General features: G+C 37.0%; 1 protein-coding gene across 7 annotated transcripts in view; it reads right to left on the bottom strand.

The window, feature by feature from the left end:
- LOC129573334 (diuretic hormone receptor-like) overlaps nt 1-16,633 on the bottom strand; it is an 86,238-nt gene that overhangs the window by 9,135 nt on the left and 60,470 nt on the right. For 5 of the 7 annotated variants that reach the window (XM_055453734.1, XM_055453729.1, XM_055453736.1 and 2 more), the window contains exons 7-13: nt 16,549-16,629; nt 14,401-14,480; nt 7,599-7,709; nt 6,721-6,828; nt 6,187-6,264; nt 2,477-2,601; nt 1,916-1,978 (exon numbers count right to left, since the gene is read on the bottom strand). In XM_055453734.1, coding sequence (XP_055309709.1) covers nt 1,916-1,978; nt 2,477-2,601; nt 6,187-6,264; nt 6,721-6,828; nt 7,599-7,709; nt 14,401-14,480; nt 16,549-16,629 — 646 coding nt within the window. The remainder of the gene's footprint in view (nt 1-1,915; nt 1,979-2,476; nt 2,602-6,186; nt 6,265-6,720; nt 6,829-7,598; nt 7,710-14,400; nt 14,481-16,548; nt 16,630-16,633) is intronic. The other 2 variants (XM_055453732.1, XM_055453731.1) reach the window with 1 other exon arrangement.

Below are 16,633 nucleotides of genomic sequence, written 5' to 3'. Positions count from 1 at the left end.
ATTCAAAGCGATTGAGCGTGCGACGAACGCCTTTGTTAATGCTAATGTTTTTGGAAAGACACCGTCTCATCATTTGGTTCCCAACAAACATTAACTAAATGGAAAACCCAAACGGAAATTACAGTACTCGACACGTTCCATGACTTTTGTGCAGACAGTTATTGAGGCTTGTGCTATTGAAAATCGCTTGTATTGTGAAATTAGAATTATTAATTTAACCTAAGCCGTTCGTCTGTAGTTACGTAAGTATATATGATCGTAGATCTCACTAAAGCCTTCAGAAAAAAAACCTTTGTGCGTCTTTTTTTGTCCAAAAGAATACAAAATATTGTCACAATTTATACATATATACATGAGTGGTCGGGAATAAAAATGGCTAAAGTCATACCACTTACGCATAAGCGTCTAATGAAATTCTTGATTTTTAAAAAGTGCAACATAAATTAGATGAATATTGAAATCTTGGAATTCTATTCGCTTGAAAGTGAATCGTGAAATATCTGTTGACTTCGAAATGTTTTCCTTTCAAGATCTAAACATATGGTAAAAATGCGAAAATTGTACGTCAACTTGAGTTGTAAATTAACGTGAATGTATGAAATGCATCGAGAGCATAGCAAGCGATAGCGTATCAAAGGAAACCGCTATGAAGGACGAAAAGAAGTCATTGGAAATGCCTGAACACGTAGTGATGTGCAATGTATTTAGAGATGGATGCTTGGCTTGAAATGTACATATTAGTTGTTTGTTTGGCATTTCTTTCTACTTCCATTTCATTGACGCAATAAAATGTAAATGCATTGACGCATTGCATTGAGCAAATCGTAAACCATTAATTCCGTGTTTGTATTTGATAAAATGCTAAATACTAGAATGAAAATAACACTCGTTTGGGTAAAATCTGTTTTGGTGCAGCAGCGTAAATATGTGGTTGTTGTATTTTATGGTGAAACAAATCCTAAATGGCATTGGGAACTGTGTAAAGTATGTGATGAAAGTCGAGTTGGTGAGTTATTACTTGTGAATGTGACGGCCGTGTGGAGTGGGAATGACTGAGCGAGCGCACGTGAAATGTTGCAATTAAAGTTTTAATGAGTGACAGTGGAATGTAATCGGCTGAATGTATATGTTCTTATCAGTGCAATAAAACTGGGTATCATGAGAGCATATTGGGTGTGAATAGCTGAAAACAATCGCGTGTTTCAGCTCAAAAAACATCGAATGTGTTTACAAAGCAAAGTGCATGAATGTTGTTACCACCGCCGCCATCGTTGTTGCAGCCGCTATCTCTACCGTTGTCGTCGACATCATGAATCGTTTTCATTTCATCGTCGACGTTTATGAACCGTCAGATAGTTGGCAAACTTTCAATTATGCGTGTTTTGTGTGATTTGTGGAAATTTCTTGGAAAATATTTTGCATGACTCTTCATTTCATGTCATAAACCAACTGCATCCAAGAAACGCAGTATGCAGATTATTTATCTGGTTTTTTTTTGGTTGGGAGCAAACTTTGCAACTACTGACAATTACACCGAGAAGCAGAGTGAGTAAGAGATAGAGAAAAAGTTGAGCAAAAAAAAAAACGACAAGCAGCCATATCTTCTACGTGATTAATAAACTAAAGCGCAACCACATCAACGAACATCGAAGAAAAACGAGAAAAAAAGAGTAAGAACGAAAATAAGAAAACAAACACAGAGAGAGAGGAACTTTGGTTAAACACACCGATAACAAAAACATATTCCATCCGCCGCTAATCTGTTGTTGTTATCGGTGTGTTTGTTGTATGGTTTGGTGTTACTGTTGTTATTCTCAGTTCAAGAAGCGAAAGCAAACAAAATTCAAAAGAGGATATTTTCTCTTGTTGTTGTTGTTGTTGTATACGTGCATATGTGTGTAAATGTATGTCGTACCGTATACTTTCCGTTCGTGATCTAGGCGAATAATCTTTCGATTGACTCATCCCTGACGTGTACCTAAATGCAGCAAAGCAAAACCATCAAAAAAGAATTTACGGTTAAGCTTAGTAGATGTAGAGGGAAGACAAGGATGACGAGACAGGGGTGTTGATGGTATTCAAAAAAATAAATTAAAAAAAAAAACGAATTTCACGATAAATTCATCGATGCATCGCAAAAACTAATCAAAAATACATTGCATTTGCGAAGCTGTTCTCTCATCATTCCTGGGATGAAATGCCATTTTTTTTCTCTCTTTTAAATGAACGAAAGCTTCTTTCTCAGAAAATTCATTTGAAAAAAATGAACGAAAGCTTCTTATAATCAATAAATTTTCCTCGCACATCATCCAATTGATCTTAATCAAAATCAATTCCGGTTTTGCATCATCTCAATAAAAAGAATAAACATGCAAGATCTCGCCATTGAATGGGTGCAATGACCCAATATAAATTGCCATATAAAACACGATATCCAACGATATAAAAACAAAATGACTGTTATCATTATTCATACCTTCGACTTTGACGCGACTGTCCCATTCGTATGTTGCGCTCGTCTCGCCAGGTGTTGAATCGATGCCGTAACGTTGTTCTCACCTCCGAATTTAGGAAACAATAAAAAAGCGATACGAAAAAACCCTGCAACAGAACAAAATATACACAATCATCAGTAAAAGCTGTATAAAAGTTTTTGAAAACATTACAAACTAAGGTAGAGAAAGAGAAAAGCAGGAGGTAGAAAAAGGGAAAGAAACAAAGAGGGATAGAGGGAGAGAAAGAAAGAGAGCGAGCGAAAAAAATGAACGATGAAACAGTTTCTCCGAAAGAGAAAAAAAAAATTAAATATTGACTAACTGTGAAAGTGTTGCCTGAACTGTCACACATACACACATACCCGTGTGCAAATATTGTAACTGAGCAGTCAGTTATCTAATTTCGGACCAAAACAACTTACTTCGATTGAAATTTCAGTGCAACGTGTAAGTCTATCAAAGTTAACTGAAATCGTTTAAAGTTGCAAGTCAAAATAAATTTTGCTTTTTTTGAGACAAAGTGATTTCCTTCAAAAAAAAAACGTAAATTCAATCAACTACAGTCAACTGAATCTAAAGTCAGTAAGTAAGTCATTTTTTTCCCACACGGGTATGCGCTGTACATAGCATTCTCCGCATGAGATGGATTTGCCCCCCGTTTTTTATGACATGATCGATAAATGGAAGTAACAAGAAATAATAACAACGCTCGATATAAATATATAATGCAATAAAGTACAGGGGCAAACAACTTCGCTGCGCTGCAAATAGCTTCAATATTTATGAGGTGAAAAACAACACGCGCACTTACACACACACACACACACACACACACTCGACACCAGCAAAAATGGAGACATTTATTCATGACATCCTGAGAATTAAAGCATATGGAAATGCAGGAGAGAAAACTTTAATAATACACTTTGATGAAGAGGTGAAATGAATGTGTGATTTACGTGGAAAGCCAGTTGATTTGTGACTTAAAAGCTTCATTGGTGACTCACGAATCATGAGTTCAACGGAAATATGTTTGTTCATGAATAATAAATATTTGTCTTTGAAACATGCAAATTCCTAGATTTTCTTTTAATTTCTGTACGCTGTTTTATATTTCCAATGGATGTTTCATTCGCATGCTGTGATTCATCTTTAAATGGTGACTTTTCTTTTGAAGAAATTTCATCATCTTTTTTTTTTCTCCAGAACTGTTTTCAATTGATATTTTGTCATCAAAAATAGAACTTTTCTACCAAAAAACCGATTGTTTTCTCTTCAAAAGATTAATTTTGCTTTAAAAAAATTCATTTTCAACAAGTCATTTTCTTCCCGAAAATTTATTTTCTTTTTGATAAATTCAATATTTTCTCCGAACATTTATTTTTCCATAACAAACTTTGATACTTTTACTTCGAAATGTTTTCTTTGCCATTCGCTATTCATTGGATAGAGTCCGTAAAATAACGACAGAAATCACTGTACTTAGCACAGTGCTGTGTTTAGCAGATTACCTTATTCAGAAATTTGCATAATGCAGATTGTAGCATGTATTTAATAAAATGGCTTGGTTTGAAATTCTTTTTAATGCAATCTCTCGTCTGAAAGTTTACTCGCAAGTTATGGTGCGAATGCAAATGTGCAATGAGAGATTGGGAAAACCGCACGCATCGCAAAAACCAGATGCATCTCTTTTTTTGAATAGAAAAATATTTTATATAGGAAAATCCGATAGAAAAAGCGGTCACGGAGTAAAAGCTAGAAACTCCAGGAAACAACTGCGAGTACAAACAATCTTTTCCGCTTAGGAGCAGTTTCCATTTGGTAAAGATTAATTTTCACCCACGTTATTTATGCACTGTGAACTGTAACATTTTAATTCAATTGAAGGCGAATGCGAAAAGTGTGTAAGGGTGACGGAGCGAGAGTGTGTGAAACAGGAGCCTTTAATCCATTGTCATCGGCATTGGATGCAAAGAGCAAATATAATAAAGATGTGACCGTGATACAGGGATCGTTCCCTCTTCTTAGACAGAGAAGTGGGTGTTGAAAGTTAGAATAAGCAAGAGCGAATGGATTTGTAAAAAATTTGGCGGATTGGAATGGAAGAGAAAACAGGAGATTGTGAGAAAGGAGAATGAGAGAAAAAAGAGAAGGGGCACGAGAGAGAGAGATGGAGAGTTAAATAGTAAAAGACTGGAAATCAAACGCTCAAAAGAGAAAGCTAACTCGAAAGAAATGAGAAGCTGGCAAAAACCAGGCGATGCGAAGGAATTCACGGCATCACGGCCGAACAAGGGAAAATACCAAGTAAATGCAATGCAGAAAGTTATGGCAAACACCAACAGTGGGAGTAAATTCTCGAGACGCACAATACGGAAATGAGAAATCACAGATGAAGCTTATGAAATGTTAACTTTTTATCCATTGAATTATTTTAGCCGTATGTTGATTGTATGAGTTGCTGATAATTACTTTCTTCATCTGATCCGTGTGTGAGCGCGCACAGACACACCACACCGTTCACAGTGATTTGCTGTGATAAACTTAGCAAATAAAGAAAAAGTGCCGTATATGAAAGTCACTTTAAATATAGAGATTGTCTGGATGTTGTTAGTTGCTGTGGTTTTCAGCATCAACTTATTGGTTTTTTTTCGCTTGGGTTCATTTTCTCGGCTATGTACGCTTCGCTTTGACTTCTTGATGTTTGTCGCAATTCACGGTGGAATCTAAATAACATTTGTTCCAATCAAAGGATGCATTTGCAGGTATTTCTGTACGATGAAGTGATACGTGTTTTTTGCTGTTCGATCACCATATTATTGGAAATGGAATCGCACAACTTTTCATTAAAGCGCCACAAACACACTGGCACACACGTGTGTGAGAGTATGTGTTTGTTCGCTTTATTGCTTTGTTTGGTTTGTTGAAGTGTATTTTTGCGCTTTATCGTGCAACAATTTCGATTTCTGGAGTGGGTTGTGTATGTGTTCTTTGACTTTGGTTGAACTTGAAGTGGCCAAACTCTTTTCCACTGTCGTTTTTCTCTTTCGTTGGTATTCATTGTTCTGCCGAACAACAATGTCAAACTGAGACGAGGAAATAACAATTCAATGGAAAACAAAACAAGACGAAAAGTGAAATGAAATCGTTGCGTTCGTTGTCTTTATTCCGGCTAAACTAACTAGAGCACACATCGAAATTCACGAACATTGCACAGAAAACAAATTGATTGTACTCAGCTTGGTTTGTTGATTCAGAATAATAGAGTGAATGGGTTTCATTCTTTTTCGTCTCTATTTCACTCTGCCTTTTTTACAGCACATTAATCCGTTGTTTTTCTTATACGATAATCGTTCACCAGCATTGGCCACTGATGTGGAATCGCATGAATGTCGAGAGATTGAACGCACACGGAATGAGTGGAAAACAATGAAAAAGTGTGTCACAAAGTGGCAATGGCAACACGCGTAGAGTGACTCAAGGAGAAACTAAGAATGATTCAACATTTGCTATGGATGAAACACGAGCTAAGACACAAAAACTACACATAAAAGAAGACAAATTGAACGGGAAAAAAGATGAACAAAGTAAAATAGTGGAAACATCGAGAGTTCGAGAGAGATATAAAGAGAAAAATAAAGACGAACAACGAAAAAACGAAACAGATCGCAATCGATGGACTATAAATTACCTGTGTACTGAGAAGAAAAGCTCGAGCCACAACAAATATGTGACTACCAACACCCTCGTTCGGACCAGCAAGAAGAAGCTTTAAGTGAACAAAATTCAAATTTATTATTAGTAAGATGTTATATTTCCTAGCGGCCGATTTCGATCGCCGATTCAAGAGAGCTATTCGGAATTTTGGGTATAACTTCTGAGCCACTGAACGGATTTTAAATTTTCTTTTAATATTTTTTGAAAGATGTAATCTTCAAGTAGTTCAAAAATTATAGCCAAAATGCTTGAATCGGAGGCCGATCTTGGCCAATTTTCAGCATTTTGTGCTATATTTGTCGAACCACTTGATGAATTTTGAAAAAAAAATACCTACATTTTAGGAAAGATGAAGATTACACCTTTCAAAAAATATAAAACACATTTAAATCCGTTCAGTGGTTCAGAAGTTATACCCAAAATTCCGAATAGCTCACTTGAATCGGCGACCGAAATCGGCCGCTAGGAAATAGCACCCTAAGGAACAGAATGTTTTTTTCTAACATACCAGATATGTTATACCCAACAACGGTATTAAAACCAATAACGCTTTCGATGCCTTGCGATATTGACGCGTTTCAACGGTATTCGCGGAACGCAACTTCGTTATTAAAACCTTGAGTATGCAAATGATGGAAAAGGAGAAAGTAAATGATTTTGATTAATGTTCTTTTCAATTGCTTTATATCGAAATTTTATTCAGTCTTCAGATTTTCTTGTGACTTGAGTTCTTCTTTTTGATTTTTTTATTTTGTTCTTCTTTCGAAAAAATTTTTATTCGAGAAAAGTTTTATTCCGTTAAAAATTTATTTTCGTTTTCTTCGTTTGAAATTCGAACATTGAACTTTGAGTGTTTGTTGAAATTTCAAGACTTTGGACATTTTTAGGTACGAAAAATATAAGAAATAAAATGATTTTGTTCTGAAATAAGCTCAAGGTTCGAATGTTTCTTTCTTCAAAGTTCATTTTCTCACGAAGTTTGAATTTTTCAAAGTACAGATAAACCTTAGCACTAGCAATCTGTGCCATTTTTCATAAGGCGTCTCCACTCGCATTGAGTTTGTATTGTGAATGTTAAGGTGCGTTCAACGCCCTTCAATGTAAAAAAACAATACAAGTGGAGATGATACACGGGATTTATCTGTACTTTTAATTTTTTTTATTCAACTTTGATTTGCTTTAAATTTTAAGTAAATTTTTTTCAAGTAAATGCTTTTGAAAAAGTTAGTCCTTTCTTCTCAAGTCTCGAATTTTTTCCCTTAACCAATTAAAATAAAATCCTGTTAAATGGAAGCTTTTCCCCATTAAAATGAGCATTTTTAAGCTTTTTTGTCAAATTTCATGGAAAAATGAATAAAAATCTCCAAATCGACGTCCATGACTCACCCACATGATGCGAAATAAAAATATCAAATTGATGAGTAGCACCGCACAGGCTGGCCCTTGGAATATCCAATCGATGTTTGTTTCTCTCATCCAAGTGCACTCAATTTCCAACTGGAAATAGCCAGAAAAAAGAAACGAAACCGAAAATGAAAACAATTGATTTGACATTAATCCAGTTGTAGTCCAATCGTGTGTATAGTCGTGAATTGTTTGTTTGTCCGAGACAAAATTCTCCCAATGCTGGTTCAGTCCCGATGCGATTTGAAAATATTTGCGATTTCTTGGATTTGTACAATTGGGTCGGTTCATATCATTCTCTTACTGTCTTCTCTCTCAATTACTCACTCACTCACTCTCTCTCCCTCTTGCTGTCTCTCACTGTCCTCCCTTGCCGCCTCTCTCTCTCTCTCTCTCTCTCTCTCTCTCTCAAATAAATAAATTATTACTTGATTGCATATGTTATCATTCTGGTTGTCATATTTGGCAACGTGTGTTTGTTTGTCGGAATGGTACGTGAATGAAGGGTTTTTGTGACAACGAAAATATTCTATGAAATGTGCATGCATGTGGAAAATCCTGAAATACTCATCCGTTCTCATTTTTTTATTCGTCTCCGTTTCATTTTTCCTCTGCAGTATGACTGCCACAGCACAGAAGCACTAGAGCACAATGAATATTGTGCCGAAATGTATTCAAAATTCAGTGTAAGTAGTTGTCGCAAAACGGAATATTCAATGTGATGCGGCGGCGGCGGCGGCGGCGGGTTGTTTTTTTTCTGTTTTCATTTCCTCGCCGCTCCATCTCAACACAACAAATCTCCGTTACGAGTGTGCTCCGCAGAGAGCCATTCAGCAAAATAACAGAAGAAAATAATTTAATTTACTTGTTTTCGAAACAGTTTTTTTATTCCGTTCGAATTGTTTGCAGTCGAACAAAGGAAGTTAGTGCGGAGAACAAAAGTTATGAAAGCAGAGGATGAATAAGAAGCAGCAGCAGCAGCAGCAGAAGAAGCAATATCTTAAGTGAAAAATCGGGAATTTGCCAGTTATTCAAATATGAGGCGATATTAAAAGAAAAGTGGCTGCTCCGAAGAGAGAGACAGGAAAAAAAAAATTGAATGGATTTTCATGATTGTAGCTTTCTAGCCAAAATATGCCATGTCACAATGGAGATTTCGTTCCTTTTTTCTCTTATGTGTTTGTGTGTGTTTGGCCCAATGAATCCCGTCATTATTTCATTATTCATATGAAATGGACGCGGCTCTACTTTCAACCAGCTCTTCTTCTTCGTCATCTTCTTCATTCTCTCCAGAGCTTTCCATAGTCATTTGCTTGGTAAACAAAATGTGTTTTGCGCTCGGTTTTTTGATTTAAGATGATGTGACGGACTTGTTTTTTCCCCTAACTCTTTTGCTTGTCGTACACACAATTGACAATGAACTTGGGTTCGGAATCCAAGAGGACCGCACCAAAACCACAATCCAAACACAAAACCACAAATACTCCGTTGGGTAATTCAACGATAATTGAAAATCACGTAAAATAAACATGAGCTTTTTGGGATAATTCGATTCGATGGAGAGAGAATGAATTGTTCTTGGCACATCAATTCGGTTGAACGAGTTGAACACACATTCCATCATTGGCCAAAATAGAATTGGGTGGGAGACGGATGGACAACAGAATCGATTCTTGTAAATGAATTTTTAATAAAGACCTTCAATTTCAGGCTCAAATCGATTAAAATCCTTCACCAGTGTGGACGGTAATCAAGAATGAAGCATTTCTCTTTTTTTTTAAAACACAAAATGAGTCGAATCGTTTTTTTTTTCTACACCCTGTTGTTATTATTAGAACGAGCGACGCAAAAATGCCCAAGAAATGCAAATGGTTGACGGAAAATTGCGATGTAAATGGGTGAATTTTTTGAATAATTGATCCTAATGGCAACTTGTCAAATGAAATTATTTCAACAGAAATTCCTTCAATTTTATGAGTTGAGTCGTAAAATTCCACGAAATGCTCAATCACAAATTATTATGAGCACCGCATTTTTATTGAGCGCTGTTTTTACTCGACTTTTATTGAGAACCGTCGACAGATCGCTTTTAATGTCGGTGTGGATGGAAAGACGAAATGTCGATTAAAAAAAATCGGCTGAAAATTCCAAAGAAAATATGATGTAACTCGTTCGAGTTTAGAGCCTTTCCATTTTTCCTTTGCTTCCTCAGCTCTCACTCACTCTCTTTCTCTCTCTCTCTCTCTCTCTCTCTCTCGATTTCGCTTTCACTTTCAATTTTCCTCTTCAGAGCAAAAGCTCACCCTCTACCGCTGCCTTCGCTCTCCTTCTTCAAACATATTTGCGTAATTCGTTGAATGGCAACCATTACGGCAGTGATGGCAGTGCCGTAACGGCGTCTGATCCTCACATGCACTATCACTTTTAAATTACGTTCACGTTTATTTGCGAACCGGTTGACATGACGAAAAATATGCCCCGCCGCCCGGGCAAAACATGATTTATTAACAGAACAAGGCAAAATGCGTGCAGTTTTTTTTATGTGGGTGTTTATGTGCCGTACATTTTGTGTCATTGATTCGGCAATACCTCACTTTTTTGGGCTACTGTTATTAAATAGTTGCTCGCTCGTTTCATGGCCTTTTGGACCTCTTTTTTGTTCGTGATCTTGGCTTCACCATTTGGTCTCTCAATTTTCATCCTCACTTTCCCGCTGACTCTCACTCTGACACTCCATGTCCCTCTCCCTATTCTTCATTCTCATTCTTTTTCGCACTCTCTTCACCTCTTCTCATCTCTTCTCTCTCTCTCTCTCTCTCTCTCTCTCTCTTCCACTCCGTCTCTCTCTATAAGCGGATTGAATATTCCGATCGTCATTTGTATCTATGTTCGCATCCAATGAAGCAAGTACTATACAGCGCGACAACCAACGAGCGAGAGAGTCAGAAAAAAAGTTGCGCATCACGAAATACAAGTCAAAGTTTTTGAATTGAATGCGAGTTGCTTTTTGTGTTCATTCGCCATCATGCTGCGGAATTGTTGAGCAGTTGTTTCGATGTATGTACGATTGAATTTATATGCATTTTTTTCTGGCATTTTTCGTTTTTTTTCTCTCTGTTTCTCTCTGTTTCTCTCTGTGTGTGTCTCTCTCCGTGTGTCTATCTCTCTATCTGTCTGTTTCTCTTTCTCTCTGCCCAACTTGTTCATCGTCATTGCATTAAATTTTATTATGATAAATGCGGTCGCTGTTCAGGTCAGCTTCGCTCAGCTCAAAAACTTTCCCATCGACCCAAAACTATTTATGAAATTAATAAATATTACATTGCAATGAAAATTGTTGACAGTGGTTGAATCACCTCTGTATGTGTGCTGTGTACAGTATGCACGTTTTGTTGGGCTAATAGTTTTATTGCAATTTTGCAATGAACTCATACAATTCAACACTACATCAAATTGCATGTCATAAAATTGTACTTTGACTTCAATGTTGTTGGTTTTTCGCGCAGAAAACAAAAAACTTCAACCAAAGCTGCAATCAAAATCACGCCTTTCTCCGCCAGATGTGACCCTCCCTCAACATAGCAAATATAATTCAATTAAATCGCAAGTGTACACTTATAATCTACTGACCATAATCAATATCACTTTCATTTCAATTCGTACGGTAACATTTGTATAAGTCACAGTGACTCAGTTGTTGTCGGAAAGAAAAATGTTCAACGGAAATGTTTGGCCATTTATCTCAGTTACCGAATGACGCTATAAAAAAAAACGCACGCCATAGTCACCGTGAACTTATCGATAGCATATCTAATAAAAAAAAGATTGAATTTTCCGCTTATGCCAATGTATTCGCGCGGTGTCCACCGAAATTTACGGTGTTATTGCGCTCTAGTTGGATTGGTCGTTAGTTGGGTATATACGGTTCGGAGTTATGGTGATAAATTGAATAAAGTCTCATAGTCATCGTTAAACACTAGTTGGACGAACAGGCGACTATTTTATCACACTATTGTGTGTGTGTGTGTGTGTCTGCGTTTATGATTATGAAAAGCACGCCAAAAATACACCGGCGCAAAATTAATTGAATGTAGTGACAGCTTTTATGTGTCCAAATGTGGACCAAAAATATCACACATTTACGTCAGCATTTCCACTAAACTACAACATTCAATTTCGATCGCATTCAATCGGTTTGCAACAAAAAAAAGTTGAATATGATTGCAATTGTGATAAAAAAATTCATATATTCTAAAAATATTGCCGAGTTTTCGCTGGATTTTTTAGTTGGAAACACAAAAAAGAAAACTATGATAAAATGTCATGGCAATGGCTGTTTCGATAATAAATGTTGTAAATGGAAGAAAAGTTTTTGGGACCTGCGAATATAATCCAATTCATTTGAAAATAGATTTATTTCGATTGGATTTACGTCTCAAATTTGCTGTCGCACCAGCAGGCTATTGTGTCACCAGTTCAATATAACAAAACTATCACAATTCTATCACTATGACACTTGAGGGATTTTCCATTCGGATACAGTACATCATTCCTACGCCGTTCGTTCGTTCATTCGTTTCCTTTTGCACACTGTTTCCAACGGCCGAGCTATGGCCATGGAAAGGGCCCACACGTCAACCCTCTCCAACAACCGAATAAAGGAATTATTCTCCTAATCAAGTGAATTACAACTGGATTCATGTATTTCATCGCACAATACGAATATTAATATTACTTGGAACAAACTTTTTCGCCCGCTCTCCACTTGAATGGCAAACAATTACGATTCGTTTTTTTTTGCCCTTGTTCTATCGACAACTTTCTTCATACATCTTTTCCTTATTCTGTAACTTTCGCTATCTCTTTCCTTCTTTTGTATTTCGTTCTCTCGTTCTCACTTTGTTTCTTTTTCTCTCTCACTTTTTGGAAGAGCCTACGAACTACTGTGGTCGTCTTTGGTGTTTTTCTCTTCATTTGCGTGTTTTTCTATTTCGCCGCACACTATATTATTCGTCAACGCAACACTTTGAGCGCCTCATCGACAATTCGACAGTATCATGTCGATTTCGTTTTGGATGAAGAGAGAAAGAGAGTGGGATTGAGTGAGATATGGAGTGAGTGATATCTGTCTCCACTAAGTGAGTGTGGACAAGAGAATGGTTCAGCCATATCTTTATTCTCTCGTTTTCTGTTATTAAATCATTTAATAAGCTCAGTTACAATAAACTTTTCGATCATTTCAAGACGCATCAAATCAATTTCTGTGAAAATGTTTTGAAAGGAAGAAAAGAATGAACGCGACAGGGAACGAGAGAGAGAGAGAGAGAGAGAGAGAGAGAGAGAGAGAATGACACCGCTCGCGCGTTCGCTTAAATAAACAAGATAAGAAAGTGGCTTAGTTCTTCTTTGATTCTCTCAAGCTCACCCTCATTCCCATTCAATCTTTCCACTTCCTGTCGAAAATTGAAATGATATTTCAATTTCATTCATTGGTAACAACATTTGCCAACCAAAGAACGAAACGACAAAAGAGAAGAGGAAAAAAAGTTGAGAAAAGAACAAGAAGAAGGAGAGAGAGAGAGAAAAAAGTACGATGAGAAAATGTCAAACATACTGAATGACTTATTGAATTCCGAACGCACGCGAAAAACACATCACGTGAAGAAGAAGAAAAAAAAAGAAGAAGGAAGAAACCAAAATAAAACGTCACTCAAGCACGATCTCAGGCAAAAAGAATACCTTGTCGATTTTTCGACAGCATCATCATCATCATTGATTCGCATATCAATGTTGTCTACGAGCCAAGCGTACAGATAAGTGATTATATTCAGGATGACTGATACCAGAGCGCTTAGGACCATCTACTATGTATGTGTGTGTGTGTGTGTGTGTGTGACCGCACTCTTTTGCCTACACTGCTAGCGTGCGCTCTCATCACACACATAAAATTGTGTATGGCCAACAACACTCACACTCATCGCATATCATGCGATGCTGGATAGATGCGAATCAACGAATACACAACTTCATTCAGCTCATTTAATTGTTTGGAAAAGTTTTTGATACATTGTTATTGTTTGTTTATTGATACGTTACGCAGTGTGAGAGTGCGTGTGAGCCATTGGCTCAATGATTCACTTGTTCTTTTTCCGTTCGCTTCGCTTCGTTTTGCACGCACAACCGCTCGCTGCACATACTGATAGATGTATTACATTTATTACGGACTCAATATTCGAGCCGATGTTTCGTCTAGTCAAAATTATCACAGCATGACCCCGTATATGTGTGAGAGTGAGTGAGTGAATGAGTGGATGTGTGATGATGAGACCTTAGTGTAACAATGAACTTCAACCGAACCCAATAGAAAGAATGAAGAGAGAGAAAAAGAAAGAGATAGCTCTCTCTCTCTCTCTCTATCTCTAGCAAGAAAGAGAGAGAACTCTATCTCTAGCAAGCCAGAGAGAGAACTCTATCTTTCTCTCTCTTTCTCGATAGAGCGAGCGAGCGAGCGAAAAAAAATCGCCTCAAATGAAGAAAAATAACATGCAAAAGAAGCGAAGATTTGTTGGGTCATGTTATGCGAAGGCTACTCTTTGAATAACAATGTGCAAGAAATCTCCCTCACTCCCTCTCTGAATCAACACAACCAATAAACTGAATGGTTGAAGTGTGATGAAGAGCTCCGAACACATAATATTTATTATCGGCTCGGGCACTGAAATAAGAAATATATCGCTTCGTCGGAAGAAAAGCAGAAGGAACAAAAAAAGAAGAATATACTTACACCATCGACAGTCAAATTTTTCGTTTCGACAGCAAAGGCTTTGATAATCGCCCAGCTCAGCACGAAAACGGCCGGTCCACCTGTTTTTTTTTTCGTCGGGTTAAAATTTGAAAAATGACATCAGTATCAAATGAAAAGTTAATGAAAAATGTGAAAATCAATCAAAAAAAATAGCTCATAAATCGGATGACGCCACCGCCATATTCATCGTTCGTCGTTGCCGTCACCGTCAATGCACATTATGGCAAAATGTCAAACCAACAAGCATTTCGGAAATGAGACACACATCAACCATATAAACAGACTCTGTAGATAGATTTCATATACATTGGCGTAGGTGAACAATGCGAATTTTTTTTTCGTCTATGGTTCTATGGAACATTGTTCCATTATGGAATTCGGCGATAAAATTTCGTTCGGCTCATTTTCCGCTCGAATTCACTCAAACTTATGATCAAAACTCATCGATTAATTTTACGCCTCTCGACCGAAAATTTTCTCCTTTCACGCCTGACGACCGAACGGCTCACGTTTTTTTTATTTTTGACGCTCAACTTTACTGAATCGATCTATTACTAGAGTATAGACTCCGTTTTTTGTTTCACCGTTTCTTTCTCTCTGATATTCGGTGACTAGACCTCTCCGTTTCGACAAATTCACACGCTGAACAATGGGTTGAAATGTACACGCATCAATGGATGCAAACAACTTGAATTATTACAACACAAAATTGAATATGAAAGCTTATTATTTCATCTAAACCCAATTCTAGTCCCTCATCCTCCTGCTCCACCTCCTGCCGCGCTGCCACTCGTAAAATGGTCGATGTAAATTCATCCGTTCGAATGTTTTGTTAAACAACAACTTTCGATTGAAAACTGTGTATCATATGTGCTTGATATACACACACACACACACATAGTCATCGTTCACTGTCGCTTTCGACAGACATGAAAGGTAGCAAATTCTTTTGCAACTTGGAAGGAGAACAACGACAACAAACACATCAAGAAAAGAATACATGATGTTTTGTTGTTGTTGTTTGCAAAAAGTTTGATATGTTCATGAAACGTTCGTGAATGATGAAAAACAAAATTACTCTACATATTCGCTCTGTGTGTCTCCATCTCCGCTACTCAACTCTCTGTTTTAATCCTCCCACTTCGCTACACATATACACAACTGTATGCTCGGAAATGGACTCTCATATCCGTGGCACGCGATGTAACAGATGCGCATCATGCCATACTATCCGAATACAACATTTCTAATTGGTTTGTTGTTTAACTTAAAAAGTTTTTTTTTTCCCGCAAAAACCATTTTTACGTTGCATTTTCGCATTCGATACATTTTCACTGGAAATTCGTGCTCTGATCCACCTACGGAAGGTAGATGGAGAAGCGGAGAGAGCGAGAGAACACGTTCCCCACGTATTGATGTGATTTGTTTTTGTTTCTATTTTTATATTTCTCATATAAATATACGGCATGGGTTCTACTTCAATACTGTTCAGTGTTTCTTTGATTTTCGATGACGGTCGGAAATTGTTGCGATAAGTCAACTTATCATAATCCATATTCATTTTTCATGTTGCTGCTATTTCAATTCGAATGGTAGGGGGCAATCCGTTTTGTAAAATCATTTTCAGAAGATTTTGAATATGGAATGCATACATACACACGGAACACACCGTTGAGCAACTAAAAGAGTTGATGGAAATCATGTAATTGAGGAAAATTGTATGCCAACGACAAGCGAAACAGAATCAAGTAATTTAAGACCATGAAATGCCGATTCAATGGAATTTATATAGTCGGGCTTAAAATGACGATGCTTTTGTGTGTGTGTTTGTTTCGAGCGATTTCTCTTTATAAAAGACGATTCTCTCTCTCTCCAGCAGAGTGTCTCCTCCTTCAAAGGTGTACAACCGTAAATCAACTCAACTCGAATGATGAGTTTTTTTTTCGTGTGTTTTTTTTTCTGTCGTCTTTCGTTTTTTTTTACGGTTAAATGAAAAGCAGATTTATTTCGTCAAACACAAATATGATGACGAATTTAACTGTGCACGGTCTTCAACTTTGTGGCAGTAGCAAATCTTCATCATGCTTTTAAAAGAGAATCAGAAGAAAAATGAAATATACAACTTACCCCATCCAATTAATGCGTACATATTAAATTTAAGATTATCACCGGAAAATGTTTCCACTACAAGCATGTACAGGTAGAGTCCTTT

The sequence above is a fragment of the Sitodiplosis mosellana genome, unplaced genomic scaffold (genome assembly GCF_009176505.1).
Source record: "Sitodiplosis mosellana isolate CC-2019 unplaced genomic scaffold, AAFC_SMos_1.0 Smas_scaffold_6062, whole genome shotgun sequence".
Taxonomy (NCBI): Eukaryota; Metazoa; Arthropoda; class Insecta; order Diptera; family Cecidomyiidae; genus Sitodiplosis; species Sitodiplosis mosellana.
The sequence above is the reverse complement of the archived record's forward strand: the minus strand, read 5'-3'. Positions and strand labels throughout refer to the sequence as shown.